We start from the raw sequence: 27,592 nt of genomic DNA, 5'->3' as shown, positions 1-27,592 counted from the left end.
GGCTGGCCTTGCACATGGTAACATCTGCTGCACACTTGCCGACACACTACAACTGCACCAGGTGGAATGCACCAACAGTGCACAGCTAATACAATACATATCCACAAACCCAGGAGAGCACACACACACTCACGCACATACAGGTCACTACACAGATGCATGAGCACATGTCCCAGGTGCTCCCGGTCTGCGGATAGGGACCGGTATAGGGACCACTCACTGTGGCAGGGCCCCTGAGCCGCGACGTACAGTTCTCGTTGTGATTCACACCTGGCCTTCTTCAGGTCACACTCAGTGCCATAGGTAACCCCATCTGAGCCGCATACCTGGAGTGGATAGGGGTCAGTGTGGCAGCCTCAGTGCTTTCCTCGCTGCCCGTTAAGAATTTAGCGTGGGGTTGCTCACCGGGCTCCTCAGGACACTCTGACAGCTGAAGTCACAGACACATGGCCCATCCTCTGAGTCCTCATCCCAGATGCCACCACGCTGCTGGCACAGTTCCCGCTCACACTCGCCTTCCTCTCCAGAGCCAGAGCCTCCTGAGCCACATTCAGCTGTGGAAAAGAGGACCAAGTCACCCAGGGCCTCGTTCTTGGAGCCTGGTGCCAGGCAGCTCACACTAGCTGCCACTAAGCTTACCTTGCTCACAGGGTCCTGCCCGGGCTTCTTCAATTTGTACCTGCTGCCGGCAGGCAGCTTCCCGCAGCTCACATGCACTGGGGTAGGTGATACCATCACTGCCGCACACGGGGCCTGGTGGGGGGTGCTCACACCGAGGACACACGCACTGCCCAGCTGAGCACACTGCCCCAAAGGCACACACTGTATCCTTACAGGTCTCTGCGGAGACAGAGCCGGGCAGGTTCAGCAGACCTTGGCTGGTGAGTCCTGGGACCCTGGCCTGCCAGGCCCCCAATGTCCCCACTCACGGCAGGGTCCAGCTGAGATCACGTGCAGATCAACCTGCTGTGTACAGGCGTGGACATGAAGCTCACATTCACTGGCATATGTGTGCCCATCAGAACCACACACAGGCTGGGCTGAGGCCACACACTCAGAGGGGCACACACAGCGCCCGGTTTCGGCCTCACACAGGGCTCCAAAACGACACTGTCCACACTGGTCTGCAGATAGGGCTCAATCACCATGCTGGTCAGAAACCCTATCCTACCCACCAGGCCCACCTGCCCACCACTGACCACAGGGTCCGCGGCGGGTCACCCGGATCTCCTGCCCCAGGGCACAGGCCATGGCCCCCAGCTCGCACATGCTGCCATACGTGATGCCATCGCTGCCACACACGGGGTCATAGATGCCTGTGCACACCTGCTGGCACTCACATACAGCCTTCCCATTCTTTACAGCACACGTCGCCCCGAATGCACACTGCACCTCATGGCACGGGGATGGGGCCTGGGCTGGGGAGGACACAGAACTCAGCCCACCTGCCCGTCCCCTCAACCATGGGCAAAGCTCCAGCCTCATGCAGCATCCCTCTCCCAGGGTGGGGATGGTAGAGGAAGAGCCAGATGTGCAGGACACAGCAGAGAAAGGGATAGACACAGGACAGAGGTGGATAGGGACACAGGAGCCTTCTGACTGCCCAGCAGCAGGGCACTGACCCCTGACCACCAGCAGCCCCAGGACACTCATGCATATGAGGGGCTCCCTCTCCAGGGTAGGAGGAGTCTGCACCCCAGAGTCACCCCCAGGGCTGCACAGGGGAGGAGGTGTCTGTCCACTTGCTCTGAGGACTACAAGGCCAGGCAGCAGCGAGCCACCCCCCCAGCCACGCCGGGGGCAGACCTCAGGCTGTGGGTTCCTGGTGGGCAGGCGCGGCACCTCATCCTGCCAGCAGGTCAGGCTGGAAGACACAAGAGGCGAAGCCAAGAGGAAAGGACCAGAGAAGACAGACGCAGAAAGAGAGACCAGAAAGATGGACAGAGCACTGACCGAGTCAGACAGAGGCAGGCAAGGCCACACACAGTAGCCTTGGTCCCCACAGGACACGCCTACCACTGCCTGTCTGCCTCCACCCTCCACTGGCCCCTCAGATCCCAATGGAAATGCTGGCTAAGGGAGCTGGTGGCTGTGTGTCGTAGGCGTGTGAGAAGTCCAGTGCCCCGTCCACTCCTGCCCACCCAGGCTGTCTGTGCCTTCGTGCAGTGGGACTGATGGACAGGTGGGTCAGAGGGCTTGCAATGACCAGCATGGGCAAGCGCAGGCCTGCATCTGTCCCACCCCCTTCCAGGTCCCAGGCACCATCACAGCCTCCCATCACCCAGAGCAACCACCCTGGCCCAGATCCCAGGAGGTGTAAAATGAGGAATGGAGATGGAGTGTGATGTCAGGCAAGGGTTGACACTGGACCAGCGGCTCCGGCCTGGCCCCAGAGTGCTCACCACACAAGCCCTGGTGCTTGGGGGGTATAGCACGCTGCTGCCGACACTCGGCTTGCTGGCGCAAACAGTCATTGTCGTATGTGTGTCCATCCTGGGCGCACACAGGCTTGTAGGCCCCATCACAGGTGACACGATCACAGGAGCAGCGGGGACGGCCACGGCGGGACAGACACACGGCACCAAACTGGCAAGCCTCAGGGCACTGGTCTGTGGAGACCCAACAAGATCAGAGAGAGAGCATCAGCCCCACACCAGCAGCAGCAGGAACCCATGGATACATAGGTAGTGGTGGGGATATGTCGTGCAGGATTGAGCAGTCACCCCCACACAGCAGGGGATCTGGGGGCCACGCACCTCGAGGCTGACACTGGCCAGAGCGCACTTTCTGGAGGAGCAGACCCTGGACTGCCCCAGTGCGGCCCATGATGCAGTCATTTTCATAAGTGACCCCGTCGTCTCCACACACGGGCGAGTGCCGGGGAGGGCAGCTGTCTGGCCGCAGAAGCATCTCTGGGCGCCGTGTGCGTGGGTTCACACGACAGATGTGGCTCAAGTCGGTAAAGGCTTCCTGGCAAGGGTCTGGGGTTGGAGGGCCAAGTCAGGCCTGTCACCAAGTTCACACATGGATGCACAGAAGTCAGGCATGGAGGAGCATCGGGCTGCACTCACCACAGGGGCCATCGAACTTCTTGGAAATGTTTTCCTGGCGTGTGCAGGCATGGTGCAGCAGCTGGCATTCACTAGGGTAATTGGCACCATCACTGCCACACACGGTGCCCTCTGGGGCCCCATGGCAGGTAACTGGGCACAGGCATGTGGCTGTCTGCCCATCAGCCGAGCGGGCACAGGTGCTGCCGAAGCTGCAGGTCACATTGGTGCAGGGGTCCCTGAACCCTGTGGGTGGCAGCATGGGGTCACATACTGCCCGACTCCCCTATGCTGCATACATCAACACACAAGCACACACTCACCACAGGGCCCTCGGCGGAGCAGGCGGATGCGCCGTTGTAGAACACACTGTGCACGTTGCAACTCACACTCATTGCTGTAGGTAGAAGCATCTGAACCGCACACAGGTGCTACCACAGCTGGGCAGGCATTCTTCTTGCACACGCAGGAGGCCCGGCCTGGATCTTCTATGCTAGGCTCACACACGGCACCAAAACCACACAGCATTCCCCTGCACACTGGAGTTGGCCAGAAGCGGTCAGAGCAGGGCCTGTGTGAATTCCCAAACCCCACCAGTATCACCTCCGAATGGCTTGCACACATACTTTCAGGGTCCTCAGAGCTACGGGATTTTTCCTTCCAGGAGGACTTGCTCTCATCACACACCCGTGCCCTAATGCTGCAGAGAGCATCTGTATCCTCCTGACACCACATACAACAGGAAAGGCCCAAGAGTACCTTGTACGCAAGCAGTCTGCACCCCTGTGCTGCTCAGGAGTCTCCTCCTGAAGAAGCATCAGAGCCCTCACCTGACCGGTACCCTCAGCCCCAAGCCCAGTCAGCAGCTTCAGGGGCCCCTTCTCAGAAGCTGCCAGATCCACCACATTTGTCCCCACACCTCCACCCTCTCACCCTGAGCTTAACCCTCCTCTATCCTCTCCAGGTTTGTCAGACCCCAGAGGCCCAGTTCTTCCTAAATCACCTCTCTTCCCTTTGCCCTGCACTATGCTCTCTTCTCCCCCAAACTGTGCTCCCTCAGTACCCCCTTCCTCAGCCCCACAGCCTGATCTGTGCCTCCCACTTCTCAGGCCTCTCAAAGTCTCAGGCTGATGGTGACATTTCTCCCTGGGATCATTTGGGCAATCAATCCCTCAGTGTCCTCTGGAGCCTCTGCCTCACCCCACAGTTACTTTATTTCTTAACATCCCAGTTCTTCATGCTGCAGAGCAGTGTCTATCATGGGTCCTATCACAGGCTTCCATAGTAGCAGAAAGCAGGGCCAGTGTGTAAGCCCACACGGGGACATTTAAACCCAGAGTCACTGGGTGAGGTGGTGCACACCTGTAATCCCAGCACTTGGGAGGCTGAGGCAGCAAGATCCCCATGAGTTTAAGATCAGCCTAGGCTACACAGTAGTTCGAGGCCAGCCTGAACTAAATAACAGACCCTGTCTCAAAACAAAAACAAAAACAAAACCCAAGTAAATCCAAGGTCACTAATGACAGTGCCCACAGCAGCCCTATTAAGCACAGCCCTGGGGTTGAAAGTAGGCTGGCTCCTGAGATGTACCCCTGTACATCCAGGGGTGGGGTGACAGCTATCTGGATCTAATGAACAGTTAATGGGCCAAATTATCATTAATAAGGAATGGGAGGGCAGCCTTCCCAGCGCCTCCCAGCAAGCTCAGGAAATGAAGCAGAAGGAAGCCCCCTCTCCATCTCCTGAAGAGTGGGGGTGCACTGCAGACTGGAGTTAGCTGGTGCCGAGACACCAGCAACAGGGTATCTTGGCCTCCAGAAAGCTAAGTGGACCTTGGCCCACCTTTTCTAACCTACCATGCTTGGGTACCGCACTCGCTGTGCCCCCTCAGATCGTGGGGGCTTGCTGTCCCTCACTGTGCCTCAGCATCCCCTTCTGTGAAGGCAGACAAAAGGACTCACCTCCTGGGACCATAGGGCCCAACAGTACAGCACAGGGTACCCAGCCCAAGCACTGCCTGGACTGTGTGCTATGACACACACAGTGGTAGGATTACCACCATCACCATGGGCCTCTCTTCTTCTCTGGCTCAAACCAAACTCCAATCCCATCTGCCTGAGGGCCCTCTTTCTCTCTTTCTCCTGTGGGACCCCTCTCTGACTCAGCCTTCTCTCCCCCAGGCCAAATCAGTAAGCACTTGTTGATGCTCTTGGGCTGCAGCTGCACCTGCTAAAGTGTCCCCCAAGGTTATGGACTCAGGCAGCTCTCTACACCCAGGTTCATCAGTCCTTCTCTCCATCTGCTCACCCTGGGCCTGCCAGACCTCTCCCATGGTCCTGACCTCAAAGCTGCTCCTGGGTACCCATTGTTAAACACCTCCCTCTCTTGCATGCTCAGATCATTAGGTTAGGTGGGGCTATACTCATGTATCTGATGCTTCTACAATAGCTGTGAACTGCCTCCCTCCCTTTGGGGACTAGGAGATCCCAGAAGCTCAATGTAAGTTTCTGAACAGAACGTAAGGAGAGGCACAGGTAGAAACCGCCTACAGACAGTGCACACATGAACAAGACACAGTCTGTCACAGCAGTCATGTCCCTCACAAGTCCTTATGATGCTTTCCTCAAGTGCACTGCACAGCAGAGGAAGGTAAGACATAGGGATGCCCCCGAAAAAGTCACACTGCTAGCACACAGTAGAGCTGGGCTTAGCCACTCCCATGCATCTGGTCTTTGTTCACATCAGCCCTCATAAATGCAGGTGGCATTCAGGTACCTATGAGCCCTAGGCTTCCAGTGGGTCACTTTGGGCCTTGCCACGCCTGCCTGCTCAGCCCTGTATGACAGCTTCTGCTGGTCCCAAGTACTCTGCAGCATCGGAGGCGGCATCAGCTTTTTATAGACATCGTTTGTTGTGGGTATATTTAACTTTCCTCCTGGTTTCGGGGTTGGCAGATGGAACAGATGCCCCAATCTCTTACTTGTGTCCAGGTATGATGGCCTCTGTGTGCAATGATGGCCATGGTCAGGTCTATGAGTGTGCAAGAGACGACTAGGGTGTGAGCAAAGGAGCCATGTGTGCAGCTGGGGGAGGGCAGAGTGTGTCAGGGAGGGGGGATGCTTGGCAACCTTCTGGGCTCCAACGAGAGGTTGAGGATGTTGAGGGGGGTAGTATCTTCCTACCTTAGCCAAGACACTGCCACACTTTTGCCCAAGGGCTATGGACACTCAGTATCTAGCCCCAGGCCTCATCCAAACCTCAGGCCAGCACAGACTGTTCTCCTTATCACAGCCTACACTCTGGGAGAGGTTGGGCTTCCTGTAAAATGTGAGGACTGCTGGGCATGTTGGCACATGCCTTTAATCCCAGCACCTGGGAAGCTAAAACAGGAGGACTGCTGCAAATTCAAGGGCAGCCTGGATTACCCAGTGAGCTTCATGGCCTAAACTTGCCTCAAAAAAAAAAAAAAAAAAATGCTCACTATTTGGGGCAACAACCTTTTCTCCCAAAATCCAGAAGAGGGACAGTAGTCTAAGACAAGTTGGCTGCTTACTTAGTCACATACTTCTGTTAAGTCACTGGCTCCTGGTAGTTCTTAAAAATTCCTCAAGTTACATACCACACAATGGGATCATGCTCCCCTGACCCAAAGGGCTCTTGTATTTCAGGAGAGAGAAAGCAACCCCTATCACAGGCTCCCCTCCCTACATTTCAGATGGAACTTGGCATGCTGAGGCCTTCATGGTTTCATAGGAACAGCCTGAAGAGGGGCCATGCCACATGCTTTAGCCACCCTGCCACACACTGCCAAGACTCAGGAAGTGATGTAGACTATGCAAGCTAGGTTTGCATTCTGGGAGAACCCAGGGCTCTATTCCCCAGAGTGAGACTCACAGCCACCACCACACAATTTTCCCAAGTTTTCTCCCCACCCATGTCTTGGATAGGGCAAAACTATAGCTCTGACCTATCTATAGATAGCTCTGGACTTGTGATGTCTGTGGCTCTGGACAGGTATCCTCTCCACAGAGGACCCAGAGGTGGTGTAGAAACTGAAAGTGAACTTGAAGCTCCTGTCCCCTGCTGAAGGACTAGGCTGGGTGAGGGGCTGTGGACCCCACCTTTTCCTCTAAGCCTGCACACCAGCTTCCTGTCCCTGCATTAGCATAATTATAGAGGCCCCCACACCAGCATCTCTCAGGAGGCCCAGGCACCCAGTCACATGCCATAAAGCAGTAAGGTCAACCCACCCCCACCATCACTTACACCCTCCCACTGCAGCCTGTACAGACCCAGGCCCAGAGGGCCCCCCTCAGACAGCCATGCTGGTCCAGCTTAGCACTGCCCCGCCCCCACCAGTCTTTCCTCTGCGCTTGTTTCCAGCTGCTGTCCAACTCCACGTCTTCCTGAACCAAGAAAAGGAGTACAAAAGAGAGGAAGCCCCATCACAGCCAAACTCTGACCCCACTGACCCAGCACCCCATAGCTGCTGCCTACATCACCTCAACACTAGAGGGTTTCAGGACTTTTGTCATTATGGAGGCGGTGGCCATAGCAGTTAGGGCACTGCTCAGGTGCACTGGTCAGCCGAGACAGAGCTCCTGGCACCGCCTACCCTGTAGACTCTTCAGATATCCCTGGAGTACCACATAGCAGCGCAGCTCCAACCCTGAGGGGCTTGGCCCACTGGGCACCTCCACTCACCGTCAGGAGGCATCAGAGGGGCTGGCGTGAAGTGTGTCCCAAGTTTGTCTGGAAAAGAGAAACCTCCAAGTCAGACAGCCTGCACAGTCTCTTCATTTTACCCTTCTGCTCCACCCTACCCCTCTCCTTCCCCAGGGTCCAGCTTGGGAAGCTGAGGTGCCCAGCCCTGACCCTCATAAGAGTGGCTGAGGCCTCAGATGACAAAGACAGTGGCCCTGGCCTCTCTGCTCCACCAGTGGCATGGTCCTGGCCTCGCACCTCTCTGGGTGCAGCAAGAAGGAAGCAGCCACCTGCTGCTTCCCCAGAGGAATCCAGCCTCGGGCCCTGTCCCTGCACCACTCCATGCTGGGTGCAGGCACTGCTTCCAGCATTGCAGGAAGTTGTTTCTGCACAGCAGGGTGAGGCTGAGCCCTTTGAGGGGGTCCTTGGAGGCCCAGGAGATGGCCCATCCTGTGTGAGCCAGGTCATGGCCTCTGACCTTGCTACCATTGGTCTACCCTGGAGCCCTTGGCTGCTGAGAAGCAGGGCTTGGCTAGCAAAAGCAGGGCCCCTGGGCCACACCCACACAGCCACACCCAGCGGCCACGTACAATTGCTGAGGAAGAGCAGCACCGCGAAGCCCAGCGTGGAGGTGGCCAGCAGGATGAGGCAAGCATTGCAGGGGACCATGAAGTACCGCACCAGCACGGAGACACCGGGCTGCAGCCCGGGACGGCGCTCCAGCGGGAGAGGCGGCATGGCCTGACCCGCTTGCTCTGCTCTGTACGAGGTTCTTCACGGAGTGCCCTTAGGCCTCTGGGGGGCTACTCCACCCATACTGGGACTCCGGGGGCGGCGCACAGCAGCGCTGCTCTCAAAGTTCCGCCCCAGCCACAGCCCGGGAGGCTCCAGACCCTCTGCAGCTCTTCAGACGCATTCCAGGAGGTGTGCAAAATTGTCCGCAAGTAGAAATTCCCAAGGTGGGCTCGGAGACAGACGCAGGAGGACGCAGGCCCGGGCCACACCTGCCAGCCGCCACCACTGGCTCCGTCCTCCCCGCCCAGACCAGGCTCGGCGGCTGAAGCCGCGGCGGGACTCCGAGCAGGGCCTGGCGGCGCGCGCCTGACAAGCGGGAGCGCGGCGGTGAGCGCGGACGCTGGGGCGCGCGGAGAAGAAAGAGCCACCGCGGAGGCACCCCCGCCCCAGGCTCCCCTGCCCTCCCGGGTCGGTGAGTGAGGGCCAGCGCAGGCAGGGCGGGGAGCACAGACAAAGGAAGGCGCCTCGGGGGACCCGGCGCCCGCTGGGAGTCGAGTTCTGAGCTCAGAGTGCAAAGGATGGGCGGGAGAGGGAAGCCAGGGCAGAGGACCCAGGACACAAAAGGGGCTGCATGGGAGGGGCGAGCGGCCAGCCAAGGTGCGAGGGTCTGGTGGGAGCCACGCCGGGCGGGAGGGTCCGGTGGCGGGGCTGCGCAGTGTGGGGCCGGGCTGGGCCGAGCGGACTCGGGTCTGCCGGAGGACGGGTTTTGGGGTTCTGTACGTCTGCATTTGTCGTCGTGTGTGTCTGTCAGTAATTCTGCTGCTGCTGGTTGGGGTCCCTAGTTGCGGCCTAGGCCGCAGGTGTAGCACAAGCCGCCGAGTAGCAGCAAGGTGATGGGTCCAGAAACCGCCTTGCCCACCTTCGCCAACATTCAATACCACCCCTGTCCTCTCGGTTGCCTTCCAGTGGTGAGAAAACAGGCAATTGAGTCGCATGCAAATTAACCGCCAGAACGCTCGGCGAGGTACTGTAGCCCTGGTGCGCCCCTGGAGGCCCCCCTGGGAACCCGGAGTTGTGCTGCCCCTGTGGGCCAGCCTGGCGAGGTTGCGTTGCCTTGCCTCTGCCCAGAACCAGCTCCCTGCAACCTTGGGAATCCCATTCTACATCCACCATCCCCACCAGCTTTGGCCGCACTCCGGGGCCAGGGGAGCCCATGTGATCGTCTGTAGCACCAACACCCCACCTTCTCTACCACCTGCAATCTTTTCCTCTTTGCGGGGGGTTCTCCTCCCTCAGTACTGATGCTTGAACCTAGTCTTTCACACTAAACTACATCCTCAAGCCCAAACTCTTGATTACAGGTGTGTGCCACCACATCTGGCTTCCAAAGTCATTTATTCTGAGATAGGATTAAGTAAATCACTAAATCGCACAGGCTGGGCTGGGCCTTGGAGCCTCTTGCCTCATCCTTAAGAGTGCTGGGATAACAAGACTGTGTCAGGACACCTGACTCACCTGTAGTCCTTCAGAGTGCCGCTGCCACGCCTCCCACTGGTCCTGCTCCCACCCTACTCTGTGCCTCTCCTACCCAGGAATGGCATGTTTTCCCAACACATGAGTTCTCTTCTTCTCTAGGCCAGGACTCCTCCAGACAGTGTGCAGTGCCCTCATCCCAGCTGTCATCACACTCACGGTCCCCACATCAGGCACACTCATTCACTCCTGCCACTCTCCAGCCTCATCTCGATCCACTCAGGGAAAGAAGCACTGACTACACTCCTGGCCCTGGACTCACTAGCCAAGTCTGGGGCTCCAGAGCCCTACATATTGGCCACAAACAACCCCCACAGTCTCCAGGTGACCCTCCCAAGTCTGCCCAACCCACAAGCTGCCCCCACCATGCCCAGGCAACTCCTCCAGCTCAGCTATCCCTAAACCTCACCAAGTCCACCTTGGCTGGGGAAGCCAGATGAGATGTGCTACTCCCACAAGGGAGTCACCCTTGTCCCACCACAGGCCAAGGGGAGAAATCCCCAAGGATCTTGCCATCTCTTGTGGCTCCCAACCCACTATTTAAAGGAAACCCTGCAGGAAAATCCAAAGTGGATGTGGGCCCCAATAAGCCACTTGGAGACCTTGGTCCAGGCTGGCCTCGCCTTCTGCTCAGGGAGACCCTGTTCCCCAACTACCCCTTGTGGACCTTGGCACTACCTGCAGCACACGGTTAGTCCTGGTATGTGGTGCCCAGGGCAGGGTCTGAGTTTTTTTTTATCTCTCAGGGCGGAGGCTGGCCTGCAGTGCACAGAGGAAGGACTGGGATGGGGAACCCAGAGCAACTTCCTGCACATTTTTCCATTTCTCTTACTGCTGGATAAAGTGCCAGGGACCAAGCCCAGCAGGCCACACACCCACTGCACTCTGCTATGTGCTGCTATCACCTGCCACAGCTCAGGTGTCCTCTGTGAGCTCTGCAGGAGTCCAGGAAATGGTGTGGGAGGACTGGGTCTGAGGGGTAGTGGGAGCCCCCAAAAAAGGACGGTAGGTAGGGAAGGTGCGTGGAAGGCGACGTGGGAAGGGCAGGATGCTGCCTGGGATGTTTGTCCCCCTCAGCAGAGACCATGGGATCTGCCACTAGAGGAGTCCCAACAGGCAGCCTTCTGGATGTCCACATGGGGGTGTGGATCTGGCCCAGATTAACAGTGGGAATGGGCTCTGGCGGCGGGGGGGGGGGGGGGGGGCCAACCAGACAGGCAGCCTGACCCTACCAGGCCTCTGCTGGGGCGGGATGCCTTCCAGAAACAAAGAGCCATTGAAGCCCTGGCCCAGTGGGGAGGGGAGTTCAGGCTACTGCAGCTATTTTGGGATCTTCAGGCAAAAATCATTCATCTCTGACCAGCCCACACAGACTTACAACATACTGATTCTCTGGGGCAGGAACCAGTCCCCTGAACTCTGGGCTCACACTCCCAGCAACATGCATTTAACAGCTGCCACACGCTAGGCAGCCCAGCTCTCCCAGAACACAGGCACACTCCCTGAATGCCTGTGGTACAGGGTGTCACACATGTATCCTCAGCTCTGCTCCACCCCCAGACACACACTGGGGTGACCCTGTCCTCTGTTCTCAGTGTGGCCACCAGGGCTTTGCTTGGAAACCTGAAGAATGGGCCTAGAGGGAGCAGAGAGCCCAGCCCACTGGCAACCTATCCCTCATTCACACACAAATGACTCTTCCTTCTACTGGCTACAGAAAGAAGGGTGTATGGTGGGGTGGAATGGCCAGGAACCCTGAGAGTGGAATTACCCACAAGTTGGTGCCTGTAGGCACCCCACCCAGCCACCCCCTGCAGGCATGTCACACCGTCCGTAAAGATCCTGGGGCATCCTGCTTAGTTGGAAAAGGGGCTGCCTTGGTATCAAGCATGCACGAACTGCCCTGTCCTGCCCAGAGCACCAGTGTGTAGCTGCCTCTGTGGAGGGGGCAAAGTGTCCCCCATCCTACAACCTACTTACTGATAGGCTGGGTCTCAGCCTGTGCCCTCCTGCCTCCCTCAGTCTTGGCAGACAATGGGTGGTTTGGGACAGGACGTCACTGCTAGGTGATGGCCAGCTACTGGGATGGAGGCTGCTTTGGGTGTTTCTTTCACCAGTCTAGGCTGTGGGCCCAGGTCCCCATATTGCCTCAGATGAAGCCAAGAGGTGCTTAGGTCAGACCAACAACCTGGCACCTGTGACAGCTTGCTATGCAGGTGGAGAGAGTAAGTGAAAATCTGGGGCAGGGGCACAGCAGGGTTGACTTCCCACCCCATTTCTCACTACTCAGCTGGCTGAGCCCCCCTAACCCAGGGCCCTTCTTCATGATTTACCAGCTTGTCTGCATCTCCCTGGGTAGGGCTCAAAGTCCCCAGGACATCTTGTGGGGGAACACATTGTACTATTTCAAATGAAGCCAAGCCAGGCAGGTGGGCAGGCAGTGTGGCCTCCTGGGGTGATGGTGGCACTCAGACCAGTGAGGGGAGGGTGCTTGCTCAGATCAGAAGGCACTGACCAAAGCCAATCTGGGAACAAGCTCAGGAAGCTTCTAACTGGCAGCAGGCCGGCACAGAGACCTAGGAGGACAGGGATAAAGGCAGCGAGCCTCCAGGGCACACTCAGGCTTCAGAAGGATCTGAAGTGATCCCTCACCCCTACCCCCTTACTTTGCTGTAACTGCCAGGGGGTACAAGGATGGATTGGAGCCATCCACATCCTCCCCTCCCTGTCTAGTCAGGAAAACCTATCTCCAGGTAAAAGGGAATGCTGGTGAAGCCAGGGCAGTGCTCAGGTCCAGTCAGTGCCCGTGAACCAGGAGAGTGTGGTGCCCTACCAAGAGTGCAGTCGTGCTGGGCAAGGGGATGGGCAACAGACACAGGAGAAAAGTGGGTACAACTCATGCCAACTAGTATTAAAGTTCCAGGGGGTTCCGTGTAGAAGTGCTGACAAGAGGCTCCCTCCCTCCCATGTCCACAGCTCCCAAGAAGCCACCTGAGTCCAGCAGGGCTCTCTGCTTGAGGTAGCAAGAATTCTTCACACCTGTACGTCACTGCCCTGCCAAGGTACACATCCCTTCCTCTCCCACCAGCCTGTGTATGTTCATCCCCTGCCCAGGGCCCCATGCCTGCCTGAAGTCTAGCTGCCCAGTCTGCCTGTGGTCAAGGGCAGAGGCATCTGCATCAGCCTCGGGTCTGAGAGGGCTGTAAGGGACAGTGAGCCTGACTAGTTACACTCCTCACCATAGCCTCAACCCCCAGAAAGTTATCAGCCCTCTAGCAGGCACAGGGTCCAGCTGGACACAGCAGGTGGGGCAGACTAGACAACTCATACCAAAGAGGCTGGGACTCACATGTGTATGAGAAGGACAGAGATTGCTTCTGGCCTGACCAGAGTACCCTCCAGGGAAAGGAGAGTGCAGGAATCAGACACACCAGAAGAGGCAGTTCTGACAGAACGTGGAGAGCAGACTAGCACAGTAGGCCTGCAGCTACTCACAAACATACTCACAAGCAAATGCAAAGTCACAGCTGGAAACAGCCCTGCCTGTGAGGACACAGTGCTCCTCTCTCCCACGGTTCCGCTCCAGGGGGACAATGCAGGGGAAGGCCAGGAAGAGGCAAGCTCTTTTCCCAGGTCCCGCTGTGAGCAGCCCCTGCAGGGGGCCTTCCTCAGAAAATGTTCTTGGGGGGGAGGGAATTTCTCTTCCCTGAAGGCTCCACCAGGGGTGGTCAGCCTAAGGCTAAGCCTAAGGCTCACATGTGACCACTCCTAAACCCCAGTGCTGCCTGGGAGCAGTTATGGGGCAGAGACCCCTCTAGATGGTAAGTGTGGGAATGTGGGTGTGGCTCCTCAGCAGGGCTCCTGGGGAGCTCTAAGGAGGAAGAGGCTCCTAGGGTGCAGGGTGGGGGCTCAGAACTTGTCAGGCCTGTCTGAGCTCTGAAATGAGCCACTGACCTGGGTCCCACAAGTAAAGGGCCACAGTGGGAAGGGGCAAGTTTCTATAGCTGTTTTCCACCCTCCTGGGGTGATGCGTCAGGCTTTGATCCTGGGGGTTGGGAACATTAACCTTTCGGGAAAGAAGCAGTGCAGCTCTCTGTAGTAGCAGAGAGCCAGAGAGCATAGCTGGAATAACCTGGGGCTGGCAGGAACTCTCTGCTGGAACCGACCTTCCATATCTCTGCAGCCTCAGACCTGGGCTATTGCCCTGACACAGTACCTCTATCTTGTGCCCTGTCCCATGGCACAGGTCCCACACCCACAGGGTCCTGCACTAGCAGGAAGGTCCAGTAAACAGGAGGACAGTGGTTTCAAAAAGCTCTTCCATTTCCAATCTGCTAGGGAGAATGGAAATTGGGATTCTCCTCTGGTGGGGATACAGTGGTGGGGCAGTTCTAAAAAAAGCGGAGAGCTGTTTCTAGCCACCAACTCAGTCCTGTCCTCTTCCCCTGCTTAAAGGCAAATCACCCTACAAAATTCATAGTCACCATCACCTATCCAGCAAAGCCCACCCCCAGGACCGTCAGGTGGGCCCAAGTGAAGCCAGAGGAACAAATTTAGTCCTTTAGGCTTTATATCAGCACCTCATGTAGGTAGGGAAAAGGCAGTACCTTCACTAGCTACAGAGGCAGATCAAGGTGGCAGGCAGCCTCAAGCCTGGGCCTGTCCAGAGGATGGGCTCTCAGGGGCACTGGTGGGGTAGCAGAAGCTGGGGGGACAAGCCACCCCCTACTTCAGCAGGAAGAGGGACATAAGATGACTACCAGACAGCAGAGAGAGTTGCCTGAGCCAGCACTTTCCCCATAGCTTGTGTACCTCAGACAAGAGGAGGTTCAGGCCACATCTGCTACTACCCTGGCACCCAATTTCTCTTTTTTTTGGAACCCAGGATTGAACTCACAATCCCACACCTGCGAGGCAGGTGCTTATGCCACTGACCTAAATCCCTGGCCCTACCCAATGTATCTCCAGCCTGCCCCAGGACTGCCTTCCTGAAGGCCCTGGGCAGCTGGTCTGGCAGGATAAGAGCTCAGCAGGAACCCATCTTGCCAGGTAGGGCCAGGGAGCATGGCTGCCAGGACCCTCTGCTTCAGGACTGGGCGAGCACCTAGTTCACTCCAGCCCTGGCCCCCTGCCCTGTCCCTCTGCCAGGGGCATACAACACTTCCTTTATCTGTTCCTGGCAAAAGGAAGGGCCCCAGTCATGCCTACGTCCTTTCTGGGGGCTTCAGGGAGGGGCCAGAACTGCCCTCTGAAGTGGGGAGGGTAGAGTAGGTGGGGAAGCACCCAGCTCCGAGGTGGCAGTCAGGTGGCTGAGGACTGCCGGGAGCAGGCTTCTGTCTGGGCAGAAACAGGCCACTACCCACACTACCCACACAAAGCAGGGGGGCTCCTTTCCGGAGGAACAGCCTCCCCGGCCCAAAGGTGGTGCAGAGGGAGGGGCACATACCTGTCTCAGCTATGCCAAGAATGTAGCTCCCCAGGGGAGGACCAAAGAAGGTGCCTTTCTGGGGGCTGTAGGTGGGGCTGACTGGACAGGGCCAGAAAACCCCCCGCTGGCCAGGGAGAAACTGAGGAAAAGAAGGCTCTAGAAGCGGGACAGGTATGTGTCATAGATGCAGGTGTCCTTTAGGGCAGGGTCTGGGTGGGGTGGGCAAGGGTGGAGGGCCTGGATGGAGTCCACCAAAAGGGGGTGACACCCAGACTTCAGCAGGGACAGGATTGGATCAGATCAGATGGGTCAGTCTGTGCCAATGGAGTGAGGGAAGGTGGAGTCCTAAATCCGCAACTCCCACCTCTCACCCCACTTGGATTAAGAATGTTCCTTCTCCACACTAGGTCCCTGGTCTGCTTCCAAACAGGTCCCTGTGAGCCTATCACCTGTCCTCACAGCCCAGGCTCTCAGCTTCCCCTAGGCCCTCTCCTTAGCCAGCTGCATACTGACCCATAGGTCCTGATTCCTGCCTGACCTCAGGTCCTAGGATGGTCTCTGCGTGGCTGCTACCCACAACAGGCATACACAGGAGGTCTACTCACACCAGCAGAGGCTGTCCCACAGCTCGGCCTTGGTCTTCCTTGTACCAGTACCAGGGCTTATCATGGACAGAACAGCTTTGGAGAGATGCCTCGCCTTGCTCTGCTCAGGGTGACCCTCCCTCTATGTGACCTCTGACCCCACAGCAGCTCCTCAGTCCTGAGTCATGGACCCTCAGGCTGGACCCACCCATCTTCTGGGTTAATGATTGATTACCTTCTGGGTCTCGCAGAGACACAGGATTTCTGGGCCCTGATCTTCTTCCTCTGGCCTCCCACCCACCCCCAAAGCTGGACACCACTGACCTCATGCTACCATTCCTCCATGCCACACTTCTTCTATCTTTTCCCAAACCACAAGCTTCTAGGGCAGGGCTAGGTCTCCGGTCCTTGCAGTAGGATGGCCAGGCTCAGGTCTCAACAGCTGAGTTTGCCTCAACAAGGCTGGATCCAGGTCCTGGAGGCAGCCCAGGAGGAGCCAAGTGCAGCTGGCTCCTGGGAAAGGCCTTCAGCTCTCCACCCTGCTGCTCCCCTGCACAGAGCTCCCCAGGCCACTGCGAATATCTCTGAGGAGCCAAGCCAGTGGCAAAGCTGCTAGGCAGACAGGAGAAAGGACTTTCCTGCTGGCCAACAGAGCATATCAGAGCACCGGAAGGCACAACCCTTGCCACTGCCCTGGTCAGGAAGTTTCTCTTCATCCCCCACACCTCCCACCCTACATCCTTCTCGACAGACAGCAAGCGCACCAAGAAGGAACAGACAGGATGTGGCAGCGACAAGTTCCTACACTCTCCCACTACATTCCCTGAACACCTTGTCTTAGCCTCCAACTGGAGTTGTCCTAAGGAAGGGGGAGACTGGTTCATTGTGATTCTGGTCACCTCCCAGAAGCTGGCAGGCAAGGCAAGTGGGGCATCCACATCCACCTAGTAAAGCAAATCTTCCAGAAACCACAACTGCGGGCCTCTGGAACACATAGGATAGCCCCCACTGACAATCTCTGTGCTGCAATCTCTGTGAGCATGTTTGAGGGTTTGCTCAAACATGTGGATCCAGTCTAGACAGATGTTTGGGCTTCTAAGGAAACTTGACAGCTGGTATGCATTCACCTGGGCCAGCTTCTCTCCTAGTAAAAGGCCCCCTGAGGGGGACAGTGGAGTATTTGGGAGAAGCAGGAGGGGAAGCAGAGACCATGCTCTTTGCAGGGATGGAGCTCTCTTCAGCTCAAGATGAAAGATGCTTTAACACTTGAGGCTGCTGACTTCTGGATATCTAGAGGTGCAGCAAGGAGGGAGGCCAAGGAACCAGGAAGCAAGGCTGAGGTCAGACCACAGCCAGACAGCAAGACAGTGCCCACTCCACCCTACAGCAAACTCTGCCGTGCCTCCCCCAACCCAGTCTACCCCGAGGACAACGGGACATTTCCTAAACACATCTATCTCCTCTGCCCGTTCCTGCTACCCTCTCTGCCTGTACCTTGACTAACACCAGCCCCTGCACCAACTCCCCACTCTACGCACCTTCTACACAGAACTCCACCTCCTCTAGATTCCGCAGAGTAATCCTCATGAGGCTGGAGTTGAGCATGAGCTCATTCTTGTGGGCTGGCCACAGGTACGGGGGAGCTGGGTTCACGAAGAAGATCCTGGTGTCCCCAGTGGACACTTGGTTGTCACAGATGAGAGGGTCTCCAAAGCCGCTAATCACCACCTTGTTGCCGCCATCCATCAGGTTCTCCTGGGCCACCACATCTTTGCCCTTCAAGTACCGCCAGACTCGAACCTGGGATGGACACAGGAGCAGGTGTCATTGGTCCTCCTCCCACTCAGGAAGGGTGCTAGACTGGGGGCCTCCCTGCCTCTGGCCCCAGTGGTTCTGGGAAAACATCCACCACTGACCCTAGTCCTGGTCAGAGATACGTGGAGATACTTGGGTCAGCCTTGGGTACAGGCTATAGGAACTCATACTCGTGCTGAACACCACTGGCCCTTTAGTACCTACCACACACAAGATCAAGTCACCACAAACACATTCCTTGCCCGTCAGGAAGCAGTTCTCCCCCCAGTCTAACCAATCTCAGCCACACCAAGTGCAAAAAGTCTCCTTTGGCACAGGCTATCTGGAAATGGGCCCCCCAGGCCTAGAGTACCATCTTCCACCTCCACCATCTCTGCTCCAGCCACCTGAGGAAGGCCAGGACCAATAACTACGGCCAAGAAGCTTCAGGACAAGGGGCCAGTTTGGGTCTATACAGCCCTGTAGGTGGGCTGAGACTGCTCCCCCAGGAAAAGCCCTTCCACAGGTTCCACAGCCCACATAGTCAGGGCATCGGAGAACCACAAAATCAAGTTGGGGCAGCTTCACCCTCCACCTTCTCCTCCTGTTGCCCTCAGGCACCTGCTCTGACTAAGCCGAAGACACACAGCACCCCCAGGGAGCCCCACAGGAACAGGCCTGTGGGCCCATGCACTCCCTGGAAAGGTGCCCTGGGAAGAGGCCTATGCTATGGGAGCCTGGGGCCTCAGCTTTTGGAAGCGTGCGTGCCTCTGTGTGTGTGTGCGTGCCTCTGTGTGTGTGTGTGTGTGTGTGTGTGTGTGTGTGTGTGTGTAAGACAATGGGTGGCCTGTCCACCTGGCCATCCCCTGGGAGCCTAGAACCGCAGGCAGGGACCCCTTCAGCCACTGCAGAGCCTCATGTGACGCCCCCTTCCCCGGCCAGGTCCATAAACCAAGCAGGGGGAGGGTCTTCGGGCTTTCATAGCCCCCCACCCCACCCCAACCACACCCAGAAGCAGCCAGAGGAAGTCGAAAAAATCCTGCAGGGAGTTGGCAAAGTGCCCTGGCGGTGAGGGGAGGGGGCCTGGCTGGGGATCCCAGCTGTAGCTGCATAGGACGCTGTGAAAGAAGCTGCCACTTTCCCCAGCACAACAGAGCAGGAAGATCTGACTGCAGGTCTAGGGTGGTAGTTTGAGGTGTCAGAGAAAGTACCATCCCAGTCCTGGGACCCCCTCCCTTGCAGATTGTGGGCAGAACCTCCCCTGCAACCTATTCTGAGGGTTCCACAGTCAGCAGAAGAAGAAGCAGGGCAAGGCCCCAATGGCCAGGTCCAGTTCCTCAGGAAGTAGGACCCAGCACCTGCCCCCCACCCCCAACACTGGAGCCTCTGCTGCGGCCCCGCCTCCTCCTTACTCAGTCCCCACGCCCAGGCACTGCGGCGGCTCCGCGGCCAGGTCACTGGGCTGTGCGCCCTTTCTCTTTCCCGACCACCCCCTCTGGCTCTGGTAAAGGCCTCTGGGACGAGGGTGGGGGACAGCACTGGCCACACTGGCTTTCGCCCTAACCCTTTTTTTTTTCTTTTGGCCAGGGGAGAGGGATGCGGCAATCCCCCATGATGGGAGGGGGCGGGGGAGATGCACTTATCCCGACGAGGGGGTGACTCGAGCAGAAGGGGAGCACCTTGAATCTCGGGCCTGGGCCGCGCGGGCGGGACTGCAGCGACACCACAGAAAGTTTCCCCTGGCACTCCAGACTTTTCCGGGACCTGGCGCCCCGCCGGAGGCTTGGCGGTCGCCAAAGGAGCGCGAGCGGGGGCTGCGGAGCGTCCGGGGCGCGTTCCCACGCCCGGGCGCGGGGTCCTTCAGGGCGGCGGGGGCGCGGGGGAGGGGCCCGGGGTCCCGCGGGCGGGGCGCGGCGAGGGCGGCCCACCTTGCAAGAGTAGGTGAGCTGCACCGGGTCTACGTTGAGGATCTCCTCCACCGTGCCGGTGAGCACTACGTTCGCTTCCTCCTCGCGCCGCTCTAGCGCGCGCTCCGGGCACGTCCCACGGGCGCCGGGGAGGGCGCACGCCGCCGGCAGCAGCAGCAGCAGCAGCAGCAGCAGCAACAGCGGGGCCGGGCCGCACGGCCGCGGGCGGTCCATGGTGCGGCGGGGACGGAGAGAGCGAGGAGCCGCCGGCCGGGCCGCGCCGGGCACTGGACTGGGCGAACGGGACGCGGTTCAGGGCGGCGGCGGCCGCGGGCGGGCTGCGCGGGGGCGTGGCGCGGGCGGACCCTGGAGGCACCGCCCCCTCCCCCGCGGGGCCCCGCCTGTCCCGCGCCCTGCGACCTGCGCCGGCAGCGAACAAAGCGAGGGGACTACGGCGCCGGGCGGAGATTGGGGGGCGGGGGCGGCGGGACCGGCCTGGGGGAGGGGCTGGCGGTGTGGGGGAGGGGCTGGCGCTGTCCGATCGGCGCCCCCTGTGGACGCCCTTCCCCCCAGGAAATGCGGATGAAGCCGGGTTAATACATAATCGCAAGACGACGTGACGTGACTTCCAAGGGGCTGTCGGCGGCGCCCTGTCCACAAAGGTGGAAGGGCTGTCTGAGCCCAGGCCGCGCTGCCCCCCACGCAAGGGCAGCAGCTCGCGGGCCGGGCACCAGGACAGCCAGCACGGTGTTGGCTTCGGCCGGTGCCGGCAGTGACTGGCCTGAGTCTCGCGCGGGTCCGCCCACCTCCCGTTTGCGCCTCCCGGACTCGCGCGGAGCCGGGCGCCCCCTTCTGTCCTGCGGCACGCGCTGCTATCCCGCCAGGAGCTAACCACGCCCCCTCCCTCCCTGGGACTGCTGTAGCTCCGCGGCGGTGGGCTAGGTGCAGTGGGCACACTAAGATCTCGAGGGTCCAAGGCAGAGCCTGACCTATGGGAAGACGGAGGCAGAAGGAGAGGGCACTAGTTGGTCTTCGTTAGGACTGAATCTGCATTGCTCAACTTGCTGCAGGACTCCCCAACCCAGTAGGGGCCTCCCAAGTAGGAAGGGACACCAGCAACTGCCTTCACAATGTAAACAGTGACCATCTACACAGCCAGACCCAGCGGTCCCCTGCGCCAGATAGACATCCACACACAGGTTTTGGGTCTCAAGTCAAATCCTGGGGTCAGTGGATGAGACATGCGTGTTCGTGGGATGCACCTGGTCCTGGATATCAGAATGCCTCCTGCCAGACTCATGGGCAAGTCCGTACAGGAGGAAAGGACAGAGAAGGAAGCAACTACGAGAAGGGTTGTGGAACATGTGCCAGTTGGATACCCCCATCTGGGATATGCTGTTGTTGGTGGACTGATGAGCCCCCAATTCCAAGTGCCCCCTCCAGTGACTGACTGTAGCCTCCCCATTAGGCAGAGCCCTGAAGCAGATGCCTTTGTTGGCTACCCTTCCCCTATTAAGTTGCTCAGCCCCAGCCTGCATGCCCCACTCTGGACAGTATGGGTGGAGAGTGAGCTGGCAGGCCCCAGTCCAGGGGTGTGGCAGAGACCCACCAGTCACTGGGTCCAGGGTTTCTGGGGAGGGGCTTCCCCCACTGGAGCCTCACCTGTATCCCTCCCTAGGGTAGGGTGCAGCCAGCTGTGGGGTGGCTGCCTGTGGCTCAGCCCGCCCATGAGGGGCCCCAGAAGATGTCATTTTCTTTCTCTAGAAGTGAATTCTCCAGAGCATGAAGGCATGTCTTCTGTTTTTTGGCAAAAAAGATGTCACTCAGAAGCCCTTGTCCCTGAAATTGGCCACTGAAGCCTGGTCACCTGGGCACAGCTGGGTTCCTGCCCCAACCTCCTCAGCAGTTGTATGGAGGTGAGGGCAGGTCGATGTGGTTCCCTAGTGGAGTGGAGCAGACCAGGCCAGGCAGTGCTTTCTCTGCATCTATCTTTATTACCAAAGCTTGATTCCAGCAGGGGGCTCTCTGCTTTGTTCCGGGGGCCCAGCCCTAACCCCCTCGAAGGCGCAGATTCATGAACACTGTGCACTGGGGCTTGAGATCATAGTCACCCAGCATGTGCTGATCCTCCATAGCTCTCCCCTCGAAGCTCAGGTAGAACACATCTTCCCGGACTCCCTCTTGCTGACACACCTGCTTCTTCAGTGCTGCCACTGTGTGTGTCAACCGGACCTCATAACAACGGCTGCGCCCCTTGTCGTTGGTCACCAGGATGCTGAAGGGGTCTTTGCAGTCCTTCACCAGCAGCAGGACTACACTGCCAGGGCCAAAGCCCTGTTGGGTGAGGCTCAACCTGTCCTGCAACTCCCTGTTGGTTGACTGGATGGCTAGGCACTGCTGGAAGGCAGGTACTTTAGTCTTCTTGGCGATCTGCCTCTTCAGCTCTGGCAATGTCATGGAATTGTTCACGAGTACCAGGAACTGCTGGCCATCCAGCATCTTCACTGTCAGTTCCCAATCCTGTGGGTATGACATGGGCTTAGAGACTCACTGGGCACAAGCCATGAGAAGGCATCTCCTGAGCCCTGGGATGCAGCTCCTGGCCATCTGCCGTTTCCACCCACCAGGAAGAAGAAGCACAAAAGAGGTCTTTTCTAGAAGAAGGGAAAGTCTCCCTTCACCCACATGCCTTGGTCCTGTGGTCCTATCCCTGGGGCTCCAGGGATGCCCACAATCAGGGCTGGAAGCCCATCCTTCCCCTCATATAGGGGTCCAGCCCAGCCCTGAGCACCTCTCCCACTAGGAGATCCCAAGGAGAGAAGGAAAGTTGACTCCTATCATCAGATCTGCCTTACCATGGTTGTGGAGTGTAGCGCCAGGTATTCTGCAGGCAATCACAACGGAGTGGGTTCACTACCTCTCAGCTCCTGGCGGCTTCTGCTGCTAGATCAGGTCCAGCCCCTTTATGAGCCAGAGCTCTGTAACGTCATGGGGCGGTGTCTCTAGTATGAGCACCAATGGCCAGCTGCCTTCGGTTTCAGTTTCCTTTTCCCAAGGCATGGCCGGGACAGAGTACAAGAAACAAAACAGAACCACACAATGGTAAGGAACAAAACAGAAACACAGAATGGTAAGGAAGCACAGAATGGGAGGGTCCAGGCTACTGGGGTGTTAAGGTTAAGGCAGCTCCCCACATCCTAACCAGGGGTGTGTGTTCCGAATGCCTTTAAATATCCAACACAGCACTCCCTTTACAAGGTGCACCAGAGTCATAATGACATGACTAATGGCTGAAAACTTTGATCTTCCATTTCCCAGTTTCCAAATTAGTTAAATTAGGGGTTGGGGCTATGGCTCAGTGGTAAAGATCTAGCCGAGCTGAACATGCGTTAGGGCCCAAGGTCCAATTCCCAACCTAACCACCTACAAAAATGGCAAAAGTTTGAATAGATGTTTTTCTAAAGAGATATACAGGAGCAAGGGATTTAGCTCAGTGGTATAAGCACCTGCCTGGAAAGCATGAGATCGTTAGTTCAATCTCCAGTACCTAGATAAATAAATAAGAGATACGCAAATGGCCAACAAATGTGAAAAGATGCTCAACATTACTAGTTATTAAAGAAAGGCACATCAAAGCACATGATGAGACACTATTTCACACTAGCATAACAGTGATAATAATGAAGATTAATAAATAACAAATATTGGTGAGGACATGGAGAAACTGATATTCTGGTACCCAGGGGTCTTGCTGTCCATTCTGCCCTTGTAGAAAGCCTGCAGGGGTGGTTGGGTTGCACTGTTTAACTCCCTCCTTGTGATGCCCGGAGCTTGCTGCTCCTTCACTTGGCTTTTGAGATGTAAAATGGTATTGCCGCTGTGGGGAACAGCCTACTTATATTCCGAAAACTTAAATATAGAATTATCATATGATCCAGCAATTTTATTCCTGGGAATCTACCCCAAAGAATTGAAAAGCAGCATTCAAATATTTGTATACAAATGTTCACAGGAGCAATACTGACACTAGACAAAAAGTAGAAACAATTCAAATAGCAGCAGATGAGTAGGTAAACAGAATGTGCTTAATCCACGTGATAGAATAGACACAAAATGGAAGAAAGAACTGACACACATTACAAGACAAAGGAATCATGAAAACATTAGCCGCATGAAAGAAGTCAAACCCCTGGAAGGACCCTTGAGATAGGTAGGTGAGCTGGCTCCCTACCACAGGTCCTTCAAGCAACAGAGCCAAGGGACTATGGATGGAAATGTGAAATTGTGAGCCAAAAGAAACCTTTTCTCCATGCATGCGTGTGTGTGTGTGTGTTTGTGTGCGTGGATGTTCATGTTACTAGGGATTGAACCTTTGTATGAGCTACATACTCAGCTTTTTTTTTTAGACAAAGTCTCACCGAGTCCATAAGTTGCGCAGGCTAAGCTTGAACTTTTGATTCTTCTTCCTCAGCTCAACCTTCCACTGTGCTGGGATGGCGGGTGTGTGGCATCATGGGGCTTTCCTCCTTTCTCAGGAGATTCTCTCAAGTATTTTGCCCCACCCTTGAAAGCTGACTAATACAAGGGAAGTCCCTAAAGACCATAATTGCCTGGGACTGGAAAGAGAGAGCATGACTAGTAAGTGTCAAGAGGACTTAGGGCCATCTTTGGAAGTGGTAATGTTTGGAAACTACATAGAGGTGATGATTGTACAACATTGCAGTATACTAAGTGCCAGGCAGAGTAACAGACATTTGTGAATCTTACTGCTGAGGAGGCTGAGAACAAGTTTGGGGCTAGCCTGGGGAACCTAGTGGGAGACCATGTTTCAAAATGAAATTTAAAAAGAGTTGGAAATGTAGCCTGGCGGTAAAGTGCTTGCCTAGCATGCATCAGGCACTGGGTTCCAGCCCCAACACACACACACACACACACACACACACACACACACACACACACAGAATGACTGGAAAGTACTGTGAATGTTTAAATTTTTATTGTAATTATAAAGACACATGTAATGTTTCCTCAAGGCTGCATTTCCACTGGACAGATGGCACTTGGCAGCATCATTCTCTGTATTTTTTATTTTTTGTACCAGGGATTGAACTCATGACCTCAGGCTTGCCAGGCAGATTCACTGTATTTTTTAACAACACCTTGAAATAAACTAAGTCTTTCAGAACCACTTCAGAATAGGGTAAGAATGATGAGATAAGGAGAGGGAGTATTTGAAGGAGATGAATAACAATGTGTCTTTTACTGTAATAAATGTTTTTTTTTTTTTTTGGTCTTTTTTCTTTTTACCCGTACCAGGGAGGGAACTCACACCTGCCTGCTTGCAAGCAGGCGCTTATGCCACTGAGCTAAATCCCCAGCCCTTTGTAATAAATGTTTTAAAGTATAAATGCTCACCAGCTTTCTGAGGAATAGGTGGCAGTGGGTGTGGTGGGCTTCAGGAACATCCACTCCTGCTCCTGACTTGCTTGCTGAGGAACAAGTTGGTCAGGAAGCAGTGCCTCCTCCATGGCGTTTAAAGATATCAGAAAAAAACACCTGTGGACCCAAGGAGGTGGCTAAGTGGATTAGGATTACCTTCACCAGCTGCAGCGTGAAACTGCTGGAAAAGATGTGGGCTGACTTGATGGAGCTGCAAAGGGAAAGAACCTCAGAGTGAAGCACCCATTCACACGCCTGCTATGACCTTGAGAATCACGTAGCAGATTGAAAAGTGATGGTCCACATGTAATACCAGCTGACCTGAACCAGCATGGTGCTGAGTGTGGAAGGCCCACCTGGGGACTGATGCCAACGTATAAAGGGAACTGGGGGTCCAGGGACTTAGCTCAGCAGTACTGTGCCTGCCTGGCAGGCTCAGGGTCACAAGTTCAGTTTCTGGTACTGAGGCAAGGTTGGGGCAAACTGGACAGGAAGAGTTCAGTGTTGCTAGTTCTCCGTGGTGGTATTGGTTCTCCTTTGGGGTGTCCTGGAGGGACTTGCTGAGCTTCTTTCCTGATACGAACTTGGTCATTTTCATTGTCAAAGGAGCTTGGGACCTTGTTGCTGAGAATGGCTGTGGTTCACTTTGGAGTTGCTCTGGTCCTCACTTTGACCATGGTTTCATTGATCTGGAGGGAAAGATGTTGTGCTGCTCAATCTACAGAAGTTGGTCACTGATAGGAACTTGGCTGTTATCATCAGAGGAGCTTGGGACCTCGTTGTTGCTGAGGATGGCTATGGTACTTTTCAGGGTCAGGATCCTTATTTTGAGAATTGCTTCCTAGCTGTAGGGCAGATCCCTCAGCCTGCTGGCACAGATCCTTCATCCCGCTACTGTAGACTTTCTAGCTTCTACCACTACCCTTGAGGTCTTCCCAGTGCAGATGTGTGAAATAGACTTGCGTGAAACACTGTCATGGCCTCTAGGCCTCCAGCTGGACTTGTGGGAGGCACTGTTATGGGCTTTAGGTTTTCAGCTGGACTCATGCAGGATATTGCCATGGGATCCTGGCCCGCGGCTGGATTCTCTAGGTCTTTACTTTGTGGAAAGTTTTCCTGCATTTTCTTTGTATGTGACTCAGGGTGACTATCATAAATAATACTGTAAATGATGTATCCTCTATTGTCTTGCTCTGATTATAACCTCTGACTACAACAAATCACTACAAGAAAAAGGCCTTGTGATGAAGATTTTTTTTTTGTCTTTTTCGTTTTTATCGGTACCAGGGATCGAACTCACCACTGCACACTTTTATCGGTACCAGGGATCGAACTCACCACTGCACACTTGCAAGGAAGGCGCTTATGCTGCTGATCTAAATTTCTTTTTTTTTTTTTTGGCCTTTTTCATTTTTATCGGTACCAGGAATCGAACTCACGAGTGCCTGCTTGCAAGGCAGGTGCTTATGCCGCTGAGCTAATTTAGATCAGCCCCCATGCTGATCTAAATTTCCAGCCCAATGATTAAGATTCTAAAACATGGGATTATTTCCAGATAAGAATCCACAGGTGACCTATTGATTTTTACATTCTTTCTTAGATTGTTAAACAGATTACTTCCATCAGTATTTAGTCAGGATTGCAGGTTGAAACCACCATCGTAGTTGCTTAAGGCAACTATTTTAATAAATTGATTATCAATTGTTTAAAAAGTCACCATATTTTTAGATCACATCTCATGTATATATAATATACTATAGCTAGTGTACTTACAAATTTAGTATGTATATCATACAGTATATATACATTTAGTATTTATTTGTATATTGTTGTTTGCTGGTTTTGAGACAGGGTCTCACTATGTAGCCCAGGCAATCCTCCTGTCTCAGCTTCCACATGCTGGGTTTACAGGTGTGTGCCACTATACCCAGCAAGTATTTATTTATATATTGTAATAAAACCAGACCCTAAAAACCACTTCATGTGATTCTGAACACCTGGTACTGTGCTTCATTCCTGTACCAGTGGGTATAAGTATCTGTATTGATAGAAACATTGTGCAAGCTGCTTCAACAGCTGCACCTGTTGCCTTTGGAATTATAAGTCCCGTATAGTAGAGTGTGATTTAGTGAGCTGAGTCTGTATTGTTGAAAAATTGTCAGTAAAGTTTTGCTATTAAAAACAGCATATAGCTAGAGTTGGTGGTGTGTGTCTATAATCTTAACATTTGGGAGTCTGAGGCAGGAGGATCACTGTGAGTTCAAGGCCAGCCTCACCTGCATAGTGAAACCCTATCTCAAAAAAACAGCACCCGTGGCTGGGATTTAGCACAGCTGTATAAGCGCCTGCCTTGCAAGCGAGCAGTTGTGAGTTTGATCCCTGGTATCGATAAAAAAAAAAAAAAAAAAAAAAAAAAAA

The 27,592-nt window shown here is 55.6% G+C and overlaps 3 protein-coding genes across 14 annotated transcripts in view; 1 reads left to right on the top strand and 2 right to left on the bottom strand.

Annotated features, from left to right (window-relative positions):
- The window catches only part of Agrn (agrin), a 31,820-nt gene extending 11,764 nt beyond the window's left edge, over positions 1-20,056 (bottom strand). For 5 of the 12 annotated variants that reach the window (XM_063235230.1, XM_063235235.1, XM_063235234.1 and 2 more), the window contains exons 1-12: positions 19,757-20,055; positions 17,573-17,834; positions 7,755-7,802; positions 3,374-3,589; positions 3,072-3,296; positions 2,757-2,981; positions 2,403-2,609; positions 1,200-1,418; positions 930-1,124; positions 640-840; positions 406-554; positions 221-326 (exon numbers count right to left, since the gene is read on the bottom strand). In XM_063235230.1, the coding sequence (XP_063091300.1) occupies positions 221-326; positions 406-554; positions 640-840; positions 930-1,124; positions 1,200-1,418; positions 2,403-2,609; positions 2,757-2,981; positions 3,072-3,296; positions 3,374-3,589; positions 7,755-7,802; positions 17,573-17,834; positions 19,757-19,969 (2,266 nt within the window). In that variant the 5' untranslated portion in view covers positions 19,970-20,055. Of the gene's footprint in view, positions 1-220; positions 327-405; positions 555-639; positions 841-929; positions 1,125-1,199; positions 1,419-2,402; positions 2,610-2,756; positions 2,982-3,071; positions 3,297-3,373; positions 3,590-7,754; positions 7,803-8,344; positions 8,649-17,572; positions 17,835-19,756 lie in introns of those variants that run through there. The other 7 variants (XM_063235239.1, XM_063235240.1, XM_063235241.1 and 4 more) reach the window with 5 other exon arrangements.
- Positions 8,828-27,592, top strand: part of Noc2l (NOC2 like nucleolar associated transcriptional repressor) — a 69,609-nt gene continuing 50,844 nt past the window's right edge. The window contains exon 1 of the mRNA XM_063235245.1: positions 8,828-8,961. The gene's annotated coding sequence lies outside the window, so the exon portion shown is untranslated. The remainder of the gene's footprint in view (positions 8,962-27,592) is intronic.
- Isg15 (ISG15 ubiquitin like modifier) lies at positions 21,707-22,745 on the bottom strand. The gene is made up of 2 exons (XM_003461526.5): positions 22,591-22,745; positions 21,707-22,255 (listed from the first exon to the last, which is right to left on the bottom strand). The coding sequence occupies exons 1-2, from the start codon at positions 22,591-22,593 to the stop codon at positions 21,785-21,787; spliced, it is 474 nt and encodes a 157-aa protein (XP_003461574.1). The 5' UTR covers positions 22,594-22,745; the 3' UTR covers positions 21,707-21,784.

Source organism: Cavia porcellus, unplaced genomic scaffold (genome assembly GCF_034190915.1).
Source record: "Cavia porcellus strain 051 isolate PalLab524CR breed Dunkin Hartley unplaced genomic scaffold, mCavPor4.1 scaffold_25, whole genome shotgun sequence".
NCBI classification, from domain to species: Eukaryota; Metazoa; Chordata; class Mammalia; order Rodentia; family Caviidae; genus Cavia; species Cavia porcellus.
The sequence above is the reverse complement of the archived record's forward strand: the minus strand, read 5'-3'. Positions and strand labels throughout refer to the sequence as shown.